Raw genomic sequence first — 18,849 nt, 5'->3', positions numbered from 1 at the left:
CTAATGTTTAGAAGCTCCCACATAATTAGGTTTTAAATTCTGTTATGCACAATATATGCTGCACTTAAAACACATCAAGTGCCTTATTCTGTCTTCCTCTTCAGTTAATGATTGCAGTAGCATGAATAGATCAAACTGCTTTGCATTTACCTGCTATCATGCATTCAGCCTAATTCATTACATGCCCTTAATGTTTGTTTCACAACAAATAGACAGAGTAAATGTGTTTCAGAATTACCACAAAGGAGTAGAGCTGGGAGGACTGAGCGCGTAGCTCTGGTCTGCATTCACCAACACACAGCTTTATTGGACCTGGTGCACTGCCTTGAGGAGCTGCAGCCATTTCACACACAATCCTGTCAAAACAGAAAAACACACACAAACACATGAAGGCGGGCGTGCAAAAAACACAGGCATCATGCATACTGGTCATATCAGTAGCTGGGCATACACACACAGAAGAATCACTGCACTGTGTCACATTTGTTATGAACTTCACTGGTGGAAGATGGCCTGTGCTGGCCAGCGTGATTGAGGCAGACTTTCATAGAAGTTGTGGGTCAATACAGAGGGCCATCTTTCTTCCTAATGGGAAACCTATAACAGCAATATAACTCAAATGATAAACTACACCCCTCCACATCTCCAGCACGATTGCCACCCACCATTACCTCTGGTTGCCATGACAACATAGGGATTTCTTCAATAAATCAGTATTGGCTGTCAGGTCAATAAGATAAAGTACGCCATGAATAAGTCATTATAGCAACTGACCCCATGCTGAAATTAATGGTTGTAACAGCTGTAATGCCATGTTTTAAAGCACTGTGTGTGCCAAATGAATGGCCCTGCCGGATGCACTGTTCTGCACAAGAAACCCTTCCCTGATACAATAAGAGCACCAATGAATCGTCCCTGCCCAACCCTTCTAATTCATACATCACGTGAGTTTTCCAATTTTCTGCTGGCATGTTTCTTTTCTTTTCCCCTCCCTTTTTTTACAAGGGTATAAATAAAGTCCCTGCAGCCTGAGCCCAATCGCATTACATGGCTGTGAGAGAAACACATGGCTAACAGATTGTCCCTCCAGTCAGCGACATGCAGCGCATTTCAATTACAGCTGTGCCGACAGCCTCATAACGACAAACGACAGCAAAGGACCTGCTCTGCTCCTTTTGGCTCTGACTGGCACCAGGAATGCAATGCAAGCCCCACACACAATCCTACAAGCCTGATGAGGCTATCACAGGGTGATCCGGCTTATCCACAGACTGTGCTGGGTTTCTTTGAGAAATAGCAAGTTGAGAGAGAGAGAGATTGGCATACGGTGCTGTTTCCTATGAGAGAGGAGAGGAGAAAGAGAGAGGAAGACGAGAGAGATTGCATACGGTGCTGTTCTAGAGAGAGAGAGAGAGAGAGAGAAGGAGAGAGAGAGAAGAGAAAGGAGAGAGAAGAGAGAGAGAGAGAGAGAGAGAGAGAAGAGAAGAGAGAGAGAGAGTGTGTGTGTGTGTGTGTGTGTGTGTGTGTCTCTATACATGTACAGTATGTGATGTAAGGTACCATATGGGTCCATGTAGGGGAAGGGGAGGAGTCTGTCCTTACTGTTCTGCAGTGATGTATCCTTCTTCTTGTGGGGTGCACTGCACTCCTGCCACCTCCACATTACCCTCCAGCTCAGAAAAGGACAGACCCAGGTTCAGGCCCTGGATGGTGACCAGTGTGCCCCCCTCCAGAGGCCCTGCCACTGGGCTCACCTACACAGGAAGGAGGAGAATTACAGGAAGATAAATGAAGATTTGACTTGTGCAGAGATCTCAGACCACAACTACACTACCCAGTCAAGGTTAGAACACACCTTCTCATCATGCTCTTATAATTATTACATTAATACTGAAGATTAGCACTTTTTTGTTTACAACATATTTCCATACGTATTCTTTTAGAATTTTGATGTCTTCGGTATAAATCTACAATGTAGAAAATAATTAAATAAAACCATTCAATGAGAAGGAGTGTACATATGGTTTATCCACTAACAACGTAAAAAATCTCCAGTCTATTTACTTGAATATTTCTGTTTTCTCTTCATTGTACTGTAACATTTTTGTAACTAGATTTCTTTCTCACAATATATAGTGTTAATATTCCAGAGTTTCCCATATTGGAGATAATGCGCCATAAACTGAGTTTAACTCTAAAATAATGTCGCTATTCTCAGTTGTCGCATAGAGACGTAACTGAAATGGTTTTTCAAGGTCTATGCAACCTGCGAGGAATAAAAATATGGTGAAATGCAAATTCCTGCCAAGTCTCGGTTAGAAATATGACTTTGAGCACAGGCAGAAAAATATTAAATGTTGACTGTTTGCTCAAAAAGTCTGTGTGAAATACATGTTGCACACTGCTTGGCCTACTGAAAAGGCTTGATGTCCACCTGTAATTCAAAACAAACTTTGATGAATAATGCAATGACAAGCCATGAGAAACCTATTCACTTTCCTTTCCAGTGTAAAGTTAACCATTCCCAGCAGGGAACCTTTGGACCTACAGAGAAGAACAGGAGCAATGCCGGAAGCAACACTCCCTCCACTCCAAGCAGCACTCGGTAGTTGATTCATTCTGCTGCAGCTCCTTCAAAACACTAATAATGTCGACAGGGGACATCAAAGGCGTCCGGCTCTTTGAAGTGGAAGAGCCTTGCATCTCTGTGCCTGACCCACTGTGCCTCATTCAAGATAACGAACAGGAGGTGTTGCTGAAATAAAAGATCCATCACCACTCTCTAAACAGACTGAATTCGCTTAGCTGTCAAGCACTTAAGGTTATTCAGGCTGGCGTGGAAGAAAATGTGAGATAGTCTCAGGTAAACAGACACCTGGGTGGAAAATTGGAAAGTTGGCCACAGATAAATTAGTGTTTGTTGTTGATATTTACAGTATGGACACTGTGCGTTAAAGACAAGGTGTGCTGGCATGCTGTCTTCTGATACTGTATTAAGGGATACAGATGGAGGAATAGCTCTTTTACACCCTTTAGCCCCATATCTTCAAGTGAAGACCTCAGCAGAGTGCAAGATCTGATTTCATAAAGTAATAACTTTTCATAAGTTCATACAGCATTAAATTTTTAGTCATTTTCTTATATATTATCCTCAATCCTAATCCGAGCTCTACTGTCAAACTGTCTATTTCTCGACATCTCTATCTTTCTTGCTCTCAGAGCAGATTGAAATACTGTGTTAGCCACTATAACTGGTCCTCCTTGATTTCTCTGTCAGTCATGCTTCATAACCACGTCAGTTAGTCTGACTTTATATTCCTAACAAAACAGCATAAACAGTGTTTCAGCTTCCGCCTTCATCTTTCAAAGTTTTGAATAAATACTGCAAGGAACACAGAAGGATTAAATGGAACTTTCCTCAGGAAATGCAGGCCAATACAGCAAACACATCAGAGCTCTGTTGTTTTAATTGGCATGACGGCTAAACCTTAGTCATTGTATAACTCTCCCTCCTCAGACACAGCTTATTCTAAATGAAGTTACATCCACTTGGCAAGAGGATCTCACATCTTGAGTTTGCATAATTTATTTTCACTGTATGTTTAAACTTGGTGACTCAGTGACGGACTACAGCCACAACCCAAACAAAGCACAGACCTCAGTAATGCGTGGATTGGTACACTTCACATTCCGAGCAGAGAGGTCCAAACCAGCGGCTGGCGTAAGGGGAGATGGGAGGACAGTGCTGCTTCATGGTGCATCGGCCCTCGCCGCTGCACCAGCCACACTGGAACTTCCTCTCCGCCCGCAGACACATGCCACAACTGTCCCGCTGGGCGCTGCACTTATACAGGTGCACTGTGGGATAACACAGAGACATATAATCTAAAAACATGTTGTTCAAAAACAGCACAGTTTGAACCAGCAGGAGGTGTCATTACAACCGAACGAACTGAGCCAATTCAATCAAACTGAGAAGCCAATCAAAACACTGCTTTACTGCTGGTATTTATAGTCATTATGTGAATTCAATAAAATTCATTAAAAAAACACATTTTCAGAGTTGACCTGTTTCAAGTAGTAAAAAAAAATATGCTAGAGTAATCCATAAACTGTTCTTTGAAGCCTGCCAAGCTTTACATTCCCTCCTGTAAGAAGCCTATATTTATGCCATATAAAGTAACACCTAAATACCAACAAGGCCTGTTCAAATTCATGGCCATCACTCTCTATATCCTTGACTGCAAGGATGTATTTAATGTACAGCCCACAATGACAAGTGACAAACACCCTTTTCTTGCATGATGATTAAAGAGTCAAACTGGCCAAATATGAAGATTCACCCTTCACCCCCTGAGTGCACAAGTGATTGGTGCTCTTTGATAACACTCCCCTCTATTGTGAACTTTTTCTCAAGGCCCTTTGGGAGCCTTGAAATACTCTCTATGACCCATCTATCCCCTGTGGATTGAGTGCTTTACAGTTCTCTGGCCTGGCAGTGATGGATGGCAGAGGCACCTTTAATCTTCTCGGGATTGTCGATGATGAAATTGCCGTTCCATACGATGGAGAGGTCCACCGCCAGGTCACTGATCTTCGCACCCTCGTACATGTACTGAAAAGCAGAAACAGAGAGTGAGAGAGTGTCCAGAAAGTGGATACAAGAAGAAGAGAAAGTCAAAGAGAGACAGAGGATAGAGTATGAAAAAGACAGAGAGAGACAGAGCAGGGAAAATGAGAGGATGAAAGGGCAGCAGAGAGACAAGGCTTTTAACCATCTGTCATTTCTGCCATGGTTGTCTGCTCCTCTCCTCTTTGACATGAAGGGACGTAAACCTGGATGGGGTGGCCGATCATCCACATCTGAAGAAAATGGCCTTTTCATTCATTGTCACAGAGTACCAAGGTATGCTTTGCATTGAAATTTAGCCTGTGATTTGCTTTGTGTAAAACATTTCCTAAGAAATCTCCCGTGTTCTTCCCAGTAAGGTCATATACTCATTACTTTATGTCCACTACTTTAACAAATAACTGTTATTTTCCTTTCTGTCTTTTGTTCCTTCTCTGCCACTCTTTTGTACATACTTTGCACTTTTCCTAATCACTTTCACTTTCCCTTTCCTCTACTTTCTCCTCAGTTTGCTCAACACCTCAGGCGGTATTCACTGATGCTGATGTACCTATGTACCTGCCTACACAGCATCCAAGCTGTCTGCCTCATTTGACAGCTGTGAGACTCCCACTGGGAGTGTTTGAGGTCATACCGAGCTGTTCTGGCACTGCACGCTGGTGCTGTTGAAGCGCAGCGCCGTGACACGGTGGCTGACACCCTGCACATTCACCACGCACTCATAACCCCGCTGGCCCGACTGCGGCTGGGGGAGATTTCGGCTCTCAGGGTAATGGGTCGGACCTCGCCGGCAGGGATGAGAATTCCCGGAGTTAAGGAGCTGAGGGCAGTCCTGTGAAATCAAAATACAAATATGTCTAATTTTACCATTTACAGTAAGGAAATAAGCATCTTTCATGCTGTCCCTGCTGCCTGAAAATTACCCACGTACATACATGGTATTCACATAACTAGTTTCTCCATGACAGAATCACTGAGTTTGCTGTCCACGGTATGCATGTATAGTGTCCTTGTATTTGTCTATGTCTATTTGTATGTGTCTCTCTGTCTGTCAGTAGTATCTAATCTACTAATTCATATAGGTCTGTCAGATAAACATGGGAGACAAATAAAGGTTGGGGATTAATGGGGAAAATCAATCACTCAAGCAAACTATGTTACTATATTTAATATATAGTTTACTAGTGAATAAGGCTATGCTCTGTTGTAAATACACTGTATAGTGTACTACCTAGGGCTGCAACAAATGATTGGTTTCACTGTTGATCAATCTGTCAGTTATTTTCTTGATTAATCCATGGATTAACTGTTTGCTTTATAGATTGTATTTCCAAGTCCAAGATGACTTATGTTGTTTTGTCTACATCACAAATACATTCTGTCAGAGCGCAAAGAAATGCAGAGATATTCACATTTAAAAAGCTAGAAATTTAATAAGTTACAACTAAGCGATTAATCAGTTAATAATTGCTGCTCTCATAGCACCATTTTAGCTCATACATTCTGTCACTGTATTAAGTCTTTGGTCGTATGTATTATCACATACAATGTTGTCATTACAGATGCCCTAGACTGGTTAAGATAGGCCTTACCCACTTTTCCAACTTGTGGTGTTCTTCAAGGCTCCACCTTGTTCCCGTGTATTTCTCTATTTACATACTAGCATTATGCCTTATTCTCCATAAATACTGTATTCATTATCATTACTAAGCAGATGACACCCAAATCTATGCTCGATTAAAGAACAGTGAAAAAGCTTATGACACAAATGTTTTATTTTTCAGAAATCAAGAACTGGGTGTGCCAAAGGTTCCTCAAGCCGAATGCAAATGACACTGTAATGATTCTATTTCGAAAGTATATGATGTCTAGACAGAATAGGAGCACACAGATATCTATGTGTATCATGGTACAGTGAGTTCTCTTTCATCCCTTTTGTCCAATCGTATTTCCTCCAGTGAAGAATCATTTCGAAGGTCAAGTTGTTCCACCCTCGCACTGATCTTGAGAAGGTCACACATGCATTCATATAATTGAGTCTTTGCTATTTTATATCACTATGTTTAGCGTAAGGCAGAAAACAATTTCATGCCTGCAGTTAGGTCAGCATGCTGCTAGTCTCCCAACAAATTCAAAAAGACAAGAATACGTCATTGTACAGATATTCACACAGAATTTCTAAGATTATAAATGTCTCCTGACATTTCTCCTAGTGTCACAGGGGTTGTGGTTGGACTGAAATGACTTATCAACTATTGGGTGGATTGCTAATAAACTGAAAAAAGACATTTGTGCTCATCTTGTAATAACTTGGTGACTTTTATCTTGAGCCAACATTTTTAATTTGTCCGGTACTTTACTTTAGGACTAAAACTAATCACATTCTGATCAGCTTCTACTGTGGTAGTATCAAATGTTTGCAATTCTAACAGTTCTAACAAACTAAGACGGGAACTGTACATTTAAATATATTTGCCAAGCATGTTAGCGTTGTTTTTGAGAGCTGACATTAGCCTTTAGCTCGAATCACTCTTGTCCATGATAAAGCCTCATAAAGCAGCCAAGATAGCTGTGGCTTTTTGTCTTTATGCTACTTTGTATTGGAGCTATGTTTTTATTCAATCAAGGATTGTGCCTTTAAGTCGAAAGTGTCATATGTTAACAGATAAATGGCTCTCTTGAAAGCTGCACTTTAATCAACAGCAGTTTTTTATTTTAATGTACCTCTGAGGCGTTGACTCTTCCCTCCTGGAAGGAACAGCTGCTTGGGTCGTGAGTGCACAGGTTGCGGTATTTACACCAATGGCAGCGAAATGTGCTGTTTACACAGGAAAGACACCTGCAGGATGAAATGAACACATTACATTGTAATCACACAACTTGGACACTGAGATGTTCTGCCTTTACACAGTATCTATGTTCTACCCAGCATCTCCATCTTCCTTTTGAAGAGTAACTGACCACTGAATTTATACTGAACTTATCTGTTTGGTCTGAGGTCCTGGTTTGTGTATGTACAGCCATGGCCATAAGTTTGGACACAGCATGACTTACTATGTCTGTTTTGATGTCTATTACAGAACATAACTAATATTTTTTGACAGCACCAGTTTAATTAGTCAACAAATCAACAAGGGATATAATATTATCAATAAATTCCAACAATTGGAACAACTTTGTTCCCAAAACATAATATTAGAAGAAAATAACAAAAAAATGCAGTACTTTCACAACCGAATTTGGTAAGAATAACAAAATGACACCAAACTCTTTTGATGTTTTTTTTAAATATGAAACTTAATATAGTTCTCAGGAGTTGTGTACTATAGTGTAAGTGACAATTTTGTGGTATTTTCTAAGATTCACAAGCGTCATGGTACTTGTGTCCAAACTTATGGCCATGACTGTATGTATGTGTGTGTGTGAGTATGTATATATATATATATATATATATATATATACATATATTTCATAGTAATTGAAACCTTAAGACATGCCATTTAAGAAACAGTGATGGAATTTTCATTTGTTAAAATTACTTCCTGTAGATGGCGTCCTCCTGTACGAATGCATTCTTGAAATCTACCTGGGGCTATCTCAAGAGTAAAGTGTACACAACTCGACCAAGAACTCTGGATGAGTTAAAACAGAGAATTCAGGATGAAATTCACAGTATCCCAGCTGAGATGTTGCAGAGGTCAATGAGGAATCTAAACAGCAGATTTTTTGTTGTAGATGAAATTACTTTAAGCGTGAAGTTTTGGCAGGGTGGTAACAGTTCAAGTGACACTGACACACTAATAACAATGTCATAAAAAAACATGTAGTGTCAAGGACATAGATTGTCCTTGTAGTATAAATGTAAGTGTACAGTAACTTCAGCTTTAAATTTTATAATTCCTCAAAGTTTTTCATAGTTCCTTCTTTATGTTTCAGATTTTTATCTGTAATATATCCATCCATTATCTATACACAGTTTAATCTTCATTAGGGTTGCGGGGGGCAGGAGTCTATCCCAGCTGACTTACGGTGGAGACAGGGGACAGGTCCTGGACAGATCACTAGTCTGTCACAGGGCTACATATACAGACAAACAATCACAGTTGCATTCACATCTACGGGCAATTTACAATGATCAGTTAACCTCAGCATATTTTTAGGCTGTGGGAGGAAGCCGGACTATCAAGAGAAATCCACGCATGCACAGGGAGAACCACTGTGCAGTCTTCTGTAATATATATAGTATAAAATATATATTTTGCCTGAAAATAGTGAATGTTTTGAATCACTCATTCAAGTTTGAATTATGCAAGTAATCTGCATATACAATGATAAGCCAAAACATTATGACCACTGACAGGTGAGATAAATAACATCGATCATTTTGTTCTAATGCAATGTTCTGCTGGTAAACCTTGAATCCTGACCTTTATGTGGATGTTTGACATGTACCACCTACCTAAGCACTACAGGTCAAGCAACCCCCAACTGCCCATGGCAACAGCAGTCCTTGATGCCAACTGCCACCCTCAGCAGGACAATACACTCCGACACACCACAGAAACTGCTCAGGAGTGGCCAAGGAAACATAACAAAGCTAAGGTGTTCACCCACGTTCCACACTACACTGATCCAAATCTTATTGAGCATCTGTGGGATGTACCAGGATAAGCCTGATCTAGGTAGGTCCCACCCTGCAACTCACAGGACCCACAGGATTCACTGCCACCATAACGGTGCCACAGGACATCCCCAAAAGCCCTGTGTTCATGCCCCACTAGGTCAGAGGAGTTTTAGCAGTCTAAAGGGGACCAACACAATATGAGGCAGACAGTGATAACGTTATGCCTGATCGGTGTATGTCACTTGATGGGTAGAATTGTGCAACATCCTTTGCTCTGATACATTCAGCGGTCAGTTGTGGATTAAAGCTGTGCTGAAACAACCTCGTTGGACTGGATTTAATCACATTTTAGTCAACAAACATGGAGGCAATGGATGATGCACAGCTGCTGATAAAACCAGCAGCAAGTGGAGAGATTAAAATCGAGCATGTCCTCTTTTCTTGTCAGTGAGGGGGTCGTAGACTTTGCTGTGTATAATAGAGGTACACAACAGGAAAACAGATCTATGCACTACTATAGTTTGTTCTCCTGGATTTGCTCATTTAATAAGATGAGAAAAGAAAAATACCAATAGCAGCACAATACTGCAGCTCATAGCAAGTTACAAATGCCAATAAATGTAGTGCAGCATCATTAAATTATGATATTAATTAGCTGCCCAGGGCCATATGGACATAAAAATGTGTGCTTGTGTGTATGTGTGAGAAAGGAATTTAGAGGGTTGGGTATTAATAGAACTGGACTGGCAGGGTGCTGCAAACACTGGACAATTAATTATAGAGGGTATGTGATGCTGAGGAGGTGGTGGTGGTGGAGGAGGAGGAGGTGGAGAAAGAGGTGCTGGGTTAGGAGTGTGTTTGGTCTGAAATATTAATCACAGGAGTACACAGGGTCACCCCGCGGCTAATGGAGGCCGTATTGGTGTGGGGTGGATGTGATGAGCTCCCAACTGTTTCTTTCTAATGGCTTAATATGGTTATATTGGGACATTCATGTCACAGTCAAAGAGCATTGTGAATTGATGGCATGTGTATCCACTGTGGGCTAATTTCCTAGGTTTGGTTATGAATACTCCATCAATCAAGTGCTTCTTCCTAGAGAGAACTTCTATATATCCCTGAATCCAGCTTTGTGAGCTCACAGTTCAGTTTAACTCATGCTGCAGTTTATGGTCTGCATATGAGAGTATTAGCTCAAGATTCAGCAACACCTCAAGAAAGAAAGAAAGTAAGTGATACTTTACTCTCTGCCAGCTGTTGCTGTATGAATCATTTCAAGGGATAAAATAGCACATATTTTATGATGAAGTTCTTTGAAGTTACTAAATCAGTGTTGCATGATTTGGCTTGTTGGAATGTTTTGTTACTGTCTTGTTGCAGTAAAAGCTTACATAGCTGCTGATTTGCAGACTCCTTTTAAAGCTGACAAATGCTGCTAATTGGCATTCATCCTAATAGAATCCACCTTTGTGGCAGTGTTTGTAATTGTTATTCACAATGAAAGACTGTTGTCATAGTTTATTGTTGTGATAAATATATTTGACATTTGCATAATGGCTCAAAGTCAAAGCAGCTTCCCTGCCCAGTTAGGAAGCTTATATTGGATGACATTTAAATAAAGTGCTCTTTAATTTACATTATATTACCTACCCTCAAGGCACCAGAGCAGGGCTAAAAATATAAAATATCTTACGTCTAATATCGGACGTAAACACAGTTCTTTGGCAAGGCCCTTTGGGACAAAAGCAAATCAAAGGGGGTGTATTAGTTTAAAGCTTATCTACTGAGTCGTCCTTGGGGACTTTTAGCCTACAGCGAAGTCAATTCTAGGTGTGAATGTGTATTAGGGTTGCAACTCACAATTATAGCAATTACAGTCCATTACAAAGTACAGTTTACTCTGACTTAGGGCTGGGCGATAAATCGAATTAATTCAATTAATTCGCAATTTTAAAACCTGACAATTTAAAAATTTGCCAAATCGTAAAATCGAGGCGAGCTTTAATATTTATCAATACAGATTCTTCTTCTGCCTTTCACGACTTGTGCACTGGCATTTGCTTCCGCCTCTCATCTCCTTCCACCAAAACACTCACACCCACGTCACGGCGGACACAACAGCAGACGAAGAGTTGGTCGCGAGAAAAGGGCCTCATGTTACATAGATTATATGGAAGTGGTTCAGCTTTGACAAGACTGACACAGAGCAAACTACAGTCATGTGCAAGGTTTGCAAAAGTACTGTGAAAACGAAGAGTAGCAGCACAATTAACCTCTTTCAGCACCTCTGTCAGAGGCACCCTACAGAATGGGAAAAGTGCTCGCAGCTACTGGAGTGCAGCATGGCTAGCACTCGCCATAGCAAACAGACCGCAAAGAAACAACAAAAATCGATTAAAATCGTAATCGTCCAAGATGACTAAAAAAATTGAGATTTTATTTTTTCTCCACATCGCCCAGCCCTACTCTGACTATTACTTTCTCTGTGAATCCTTTGTAAAAAAATCCTAAAACTCAAAGATGATGTCTTCAAACGTCCTGTTTTGTCCCACAGAAAGTCTAAAACTCACAAACATCTTGTTCAAAACAGAGGAATTCAGCGAGTCTCACACAGGGGAGTCTGTAATCAGAAAAACGTTGGATTTTTTTCTTTGAAAAATCAACTGGATGGTTTCTAAACAGTTTTCTTTGAACGACTAGCATCAAGGAAATTATTCAAAGAAATCAAAGAGTTTTGTAGAAAAGGTTACTCCTAACACGACTGATTCTATCAGGACAGAAAGAACACAGAGGATCTTTCCTTCTTGTGTTTTTCTCTGTTTTTTATGCTCAGTTACAAACAAAGTCATCTCAGCAGGTTGTCTACTCTGTGTCTTGGGTGAGGAGACACCAGGGATGTTGAAATGTAAATTAACCGGTTAAACAAAGGTGGCAGTACTACAAAGAAGTCAAACACTGCAGCGTGCAAAATGACTTCTTCGTAAGAGACAAAGTGAAAACAATCCCAGAAGAAAATCCTCCAGTCAATTAAAAAATAAAACATTTTAGCTCTAATATTTATAGCATGTTGCATAGTTAAAACTTTTGTTTTTCAGGGTCAGTACTGATAGTTGGTAATCAAGAAGACTATTGACTGATATTTGGAAATGATAAACATCAATCAGGTGTAACATTACCACCACCTGCATCATATTGTGTTGGTCCCCTTTAGACTGCTAAAACTCCTCTGGACTCAGGACCTCTGTGGATTGTCCTGTGGCACCGAGATGATGGCAGTGAATTCTGTGGGTCCTGTGGGTTGCAGGGTGGGACCTACTTACATCAGGCTTATCCTGGCACATCTCACGGATACTCAGTAAGATTTGAATCTGTGTAGTGTGGAACCCAGGTGAACGCCTTAAATCCCTCGTGTTTCCCAGGCCACTCCTGAGCAGTTTTTGCGGTGGGTTGGGGTGCATTGTGCTGATGAGGGTGGCAATTAGCATCAAGGACTGCTGTTGTCATGGGGAGCTAGGGGTTGCTTGACCCGCAATGTTTATGTGGGTGGTACATGTCAAACATCCACAAGAAGATCAGGACTCAAGGTTTCCCAGTAAAACATTACATTAGAAGAAGATGATTGATGCTATTCACTTCACCTGTCGGTGGTCATGATGTTGTGGCTGATCGGTGTACATTTGCAGCAAAAGTAAACGTCTCAGTGCCAAAACTTAAAAAACTAATTCTAACACAAAACTTTGTTGAAACAGTGTTGTGTATTTACAGCTTCCGTCCAGCCATTATCTGTACACCGTTTTTTCCTCATTAGGGTTACGGCGGGGCTGGAGCCTATACCAGCTGACTTACTGCATAGGCTGGGGACACCCTGGACAGGTCACCAGTCTATCACAGGGCTACTTATACAGACACACCTACGGACAATTGAGAGTTACCTTTCAACCTGAGCATGTTTTGGACTGTGGGAAGAAGCCGGAGTGACTGGAGAAAAGCAATGCATGCACAGGGAGAACATGCAAACTCCATGCAAAAAGATCCCTGGAATGCCAGAGCATGAACCGGATTTACATCATATCTGTATTGATTTAGAATGGAACTTTCCAACAAGTTTGCTATCAGTGTTGACTGGCTGTTACTTATGGAACCAATCAGACAGTGGGTGGGGCATCGCCCATAACCACAAAATGGTAACTACAGATGGAGAGATCCGGCTCTACTGGACACCAAGAAGTGCATTTTTAACTCATGTCATTAGGATAGTTAAAAAAATTATGACACCAATAATTGCAAACATGCTGAAAATCATATCTGATAACTGGTGGACCCCTATTTGAATTTGCAAGAGGGTGTATCAGTTAGTCGTATTTAAAGCTGCAAACACTAAGCCTACAAACTGCCAGTTTAAGCAAAGCCAAAACAAACAGGCCATGGCAAATGCATCATGTTGATTTAAATGAAACCTGACAGATAAATTGAACTGAGAGGTTATCTAACAGCCCGATCTTAAGTGGGGTTGTGAGCATCAGTACATCATTGCCCTAAATTAAGTTGTGCTCTTTCATCTATTGAACAAATCAAAGGTGGGGGGGGCAGCAGCAGCTGAACTCACATTTGATGGGTACTGCAGTTGTAGAACTTCACCTCCGTGCTAGCGACCATCTGACCCGTCTCCTTTGAATTCAGACGAAGCTCTACGCCAGCCCAGTCTGGGAGAGAGAGGGGGGAACAGAGAGAGTGTGATGAGTGAAAGGGAATGGAAAAATATTTAACAGCGTTGATGAGAGTGAAGAAAGAGGTGAAGGGAAGAGAGGCAAAAAAGGATGGGTGAAAAAATGAGAACAATAAGTGAAAAGAAGAGGTCAAAATGAGAAAAAAAATGTTAATACTTTTATCACATTCCTGTAAAGAGCCACCTGGTGTCTGCGTTCCTGGAAGGGCATATTGCTGTTGTCGTGAGAAAACCTTCAGTCAGAAACTTCAATTGACGGATTACTGTATATGCTCTGAGAAAATTCTACAGCTGCCTGGTACTCACCAAACTCTTTGGATAAACAAAAAATGCAAGCAGTCAATCTGAAAAGAAGGCTGTTTTTCTTCAGGAATATTGATATTTTAAACCTTTTCAGCTGGCACTGGCATCAGCTTTAGTCTGTACATTTTGGGGCTGTATCTGCAACTTTACATTTTCTTCGTTTTTAGACTTGATATCAGTGCTCACCTTGTCCCTCCGGTATCTGAGGTACCTCCTTCCCAGCCGGTGAAAGACACATAACCCTGTTCCCATTGACGTGACCCTCCACCTGGGCCTGCTGGCCAAATGAGCAGGTAATTCCAGCAGAAAGGTCTGGAACATTATTCACCTCCAGCAGAAGCTACAGAAAGCAGAGAGAAGATTTAACACCCTTGTGCACAAGTTTATGTGCTGTTGGGTGGAATATGTCAGAGCTTTTACTGAATATTTTATTACAGAGTTTAAAAAACAGTTGGGAATTATAATTATTAATTTTCTTGCCTAGAGTTAGATGAGAAGATTGATGCTTCGCTCATGTCAGTACAGTAAATATTGAATTTACAGCCCGTTTCTGGTTTGAACAAGTTAGAACAAAGAATGGAAGCAGCCACTGTCGTTCTTTAGTAGCACCTCTAAAGCTCACTAATAAACATGTTATATCTCTTTTGTTTCATCCATGCAAAACCTAAAGTATAGAAAGTACAAGTTTTAAAGAGATTTATGGGGCATATTATTTATTGACTGCATGTTTTCAAATCTTTGTGCGAAGCAAAGCTAACCAGCTCCACATTTAATAGGAAAAAGAAACACGAGTTCTGTTGATCTTCTCATGAACTTCTCAGGAAGAAGGCAAAGCACATTTCCCCAGAACTATTCCTTTGAGATAATGTTCTTTAGCTCCTAATGTCCTCTGTGCTCTTTGCTGCTGCACAAAAACAGTGGCTTTGTTCTTTTAGAAAATGTAATCAACCTTTTGGCAGTCGCATAGCAAAGGGCGACAGAGTAGCGCAACAAAAACATCTCCTACCCATTTTTTTCACCTTGTTTGTCTCCCGTCCCACAATACATGTTTTGTAGACCAAGATAAAGAAAGCAGATGCCCTACAGGGAGAGTCACCCTTCTGTCTCACCTCACCTCTCACAAAACTAATATTCTCGCCCAGGCTTATACTTACTGTACACGTGGCTGTACAAGGCTACTCAGGGTGGTTGCTCATAAACACTGGCATTGTGAGTGGAGTGACAGTGCAGTGATTGGTGGAATGATAAGCAGACTCACCGGGACGCTGTGTGCTGATACAGCGATGCTGTCTGGGTGAGCGATAACCTTCACACAACGGTCAATGTCAGTTGCAAAACGGAAGGTCTCGTCCGCCCTCTGACACCGATCCCTCCTCGAGCACCTGTGGAGAGACTCGTAGTGAAGAAAATGTACAAAATAATGCAGCACATTTAGTAAGCCTAATTCAGTGCGAAATTTATTGATGGTTGATCTTTCCTCCACTTTGCTGAAGATGGAAACACAGCAACAACTGGTAGATGGATTTTCATAAGGTTTTATGAGGACATTCTTGGTGCATAAAGAATATACTGTAATGAATTTGACATTCCACTGAGACTTTTTGTTTTTTTGTCTGATGCTAACGTTAGGGGGGTATTTCTGATTTTGACTGCTATTGGTTGAAATGCCATGAAATTTGATGTATGTCTCACTCAGGATGAATTATAAGCATTTTGGGATTATGTCAGAAATGTACAATGGTTAAGACTAAATATATTTATAAATATATCAAAGTAAATACATTACCATCAGCTTCTACACTATAACCTGTCAACATCAACCTCAGCCAATAGGACTGGATGTTCAGATTGCTGCTGATCAGGCTCACCTCCTGCAAATGGCTTTTAGACGCTTGGTTGGATCAGTCTCTTTACCTTTTCATTTTACTTTTAACTCTGCTTTTTTTGCAGAGCAAATTACTGAGCAATAGAATAAGCTTCAACTCCTGCATTCCAGCAGGCAATTAAAAGTAAGAAGTGAAAGGGTCGGCAGTCTATGTGACCTTCGAATAATCCTGTAAGAGAGAAGTGCAAAGTAAAAGTACATTAAAAGTAATAGCAAACAGTGGAAAGAACTTTCAAATCTTGAAATTGGGGATTTGTTTCTGAGATAGTTTTGTTGCAGTTATACTGATGTCTTCAAAAGAGGCATTATAGGAGTTTCGTGTCTGCAGGCTCAGATAGTAACAGATTGTACTTAAACACAAAAGCTGCATTAAAACAAAATAGAGTATCGGCTGTAAAGAAAACTCAGAGAGTATTTTGGCTTTACACCATCATCTCTTTCTTTTAAATGTGTAATGTGCACAGCAAGGGGAGACGGTACTTAATACTCTCTCAGACACTGCTGAGGGGGTGGCATCTCCTGAGAGAGCTCAAAGAGTGCTGAGGCCTCTGCTGTAATTACAACACAATATAGAGGTGGATTGGAAACACGGTGACAGCTGTTGCTGGCTCGGCTCCTTGAGGCGGACCACAGCCACAGGAGTATACACAGTCACCCCGTGACCGCTCATGAGCTGAAGTGCCTCGGAAAAAAAAACGACGCCTTTCATCTCTGACTGTCTTTCATTGCCTTTTATTTTAGCCTCTTTTATTCGCCGTGTTTTGTCTGATAGAGCCATTTGCTCCCTTTTCCTTGAGGCTTTTTACATGTTCAGAAACGCCCCCCTCACACTCTGTTAGATAGGTGCTTTGGTGCACTCTGCCAGGGGTGGGAAAGTGAGATCCTGAAAGCAGTCTACATGACACTCTGTGAGACTCATTCAGACAGCTGAAAAAGACCCCGATCTGGATTTAATAGACAGAAAAATAAAGTAGCCTCATTCTGCAGTGTGAGGGATCATGATTCACTTTGGGTTACTTGAGGGAACAGCAGCCTATCTACTCACTGATAAGTGTAAGGCACTCATTTAAATAAACAGTGTAACAGGACTTGCAGAAAAAGTCAGCACGGAGGGAAAAAGGAAAAAACAACCTTTTAATGAGGTAATTTAGATTTTAAAACGCATTATTTTTTCCCTTTCGCTTCACTGCCAATTTGATAAAATGAAGAGATGCAATCTGAATAATGCTGATGATCATCAAGATATTGCTTGTCGAAACGCAAACGTCATATGATGAGGCAGGAGCTAAATCCCCGGCTGAGGTCAGCTTCAAACACAGAGGCTGGTTCAGAAATACAGGGTTTTAATCTTCTGAATCCCCTTTGCTCCATATCGAGGTATTATGCAAGCTATCCTGGGGTCAGATAATCAAGATGGAAGAGATAAGCTCACTCCGTCAGGTCCAAAATGTTCCCCGGGTATGTGGAGGTGCAGCTGGTACACCTGCTGTGACTGCAAGGCTAATCCCCTCCTCCTCCATTAACACCAGTCGGCCTCTTGCGCGACAGACAATAAAATCTGGTGGGCATGCAGCTTCTGCTGTCCTAAATAGCACTATTTTGGAGGGATCACACTGTCCAGCAACCACTTCCTGGTTTTCACTTGGTGCCGCCAGCTGTTGATAATGGTGAACTCCAGGGAGTACAATAAGTATATTAAACTGCCCAAACCATGTGACCGCGTGCTCAGTTTTATTCATGGCTTTCTACAAGCTATTTGGTAAACAGAAATGTCGTGGTTTTAATCTGTCGCCTTTAGACAGATGTGTATATGTGTAAGAGCACAGGAGAAAATAGAGAGAACAGACTCACATGTTGTACAGGACACACCAGCCACAGTGGGGGTCACCAGAGCTCAGACACTCGGCACATGAACCGTACTGCTCACAGGCTTCCACAGGGACCTGGGCCACCTAAAGCAGAGCAGTGACAGAAAGAGTTAAAAGAGGGATGAGCACAACAATTATATGGCGCACTGATCTCTCTTTGCAAATCATTTCAGCATGTTTTGGATCCACGGAGTCTGAGGAATTCTGGCCATGTTAAATATAAAGCACACTCAAGAAAATACAGCACCATTTAGTTGTTATTTACATCGACATTTCTATTTTAAAGGTCATCTTGGGGACATGTGTGCCTTCACTCTATTGTCTACAGTGGTGGTAGAGACAGGAAACACAGGAAGAAATAATGAAAATGGTATGTGACTCAGATCTAGGGGCGGAACTGAACTGGGGACACTGATGATTCCAGGACCACTTGACACTGAATAGTCTTTAAAAATGCAAACATTTGGATTTATGCAAAGTATACACTAAACTAAAACTTCCTGGTAATGTACTACAAACAGCATTATACCTTCTAGGGATAGTGGCTGCCTGTATTTGATGTAGGGAGTTTGATGCATTTATTGAAACATTTCCTGCAGAGAAGAGTGCCCAAAGGATGTAATACTCAGATAATTAGGAAAACATGCAACAAATGTGGTAAGGAGAATCTGAATGTGATCACAAATGCCAACCACATTACTGTGAGGGGAAACTGAATTATATTATCATATGGCACACACAGTCGGACATTTTAAAATTGCAGGAAGTTTTCCATTATATGTTAGAAAAAAAAGAATAAACTACAGAGTCTTC

The 18,849-nt window shown here is 41.1% G+C and overlaps 1 protein-coding gene across 1 annotated transcript in view; it reads right to left on the bottom strand.

The window, feature by feature from the left end:
* Positions 1–18,849, bottom strand: part of LOC110949258 (plexin-A2-like) — a 97,931-nt gene that overhangs the window by 27,958 nt on the left and 51,124 nt on the right. Inside the window, 13 exon segments of the mRNA XM_022191188.2 lie at positions 239–356; positions 1,603–1,754; positions 3,658–3,708; positions 3,710–3,858; positions 4,519–4,615; positions 5,265–5,392; positions 5,395–5,435; positions 5,437–5,462; positions 7,355–7,469; positions 13,861–13,957; positions 14,470–14,623; positions 15,542–15,665; positions 18,020–18,120. Coding sequence (XP_022046880.2) covers positions 239–356; positions 1,603–1,754; positions 3,658–3,708; positions 3,710–3,858; positions 4,519–4,615; positions 5,265–5,392; positions 5,395–5,435; positions 5,437–5,462; positions 7,355–7,469; positions 13,861–13,957; positions 14,470–14,623; positions 15,542–15,665; positions 18,020–18,120 — 1,353 coding nt within the window.

The sequence above is a fragment of the Acanthochromis polyacanthus genome, chromosome 5 (genome assembly GCF_021347895.1).
Source record: "Acanthochromis polyacanthus isolate Apoly-LR-REF ecotype Palm Island chromosome 5, KAUST_Apoly_ChrSc, whole genome shotgun sequence".
Classification (NCBI taxonomy): Eukaryota; Metazoa; Chordata; class Actinopteri; family Pomacentridae; genus Acanthochromis; species Acanthochromis polyacanthus.
The sequence above is the reverse complement of the archived record's forward strand: the minus strand, read 5'-3'. Positions and strand labels throughout refer to the sequence as shown.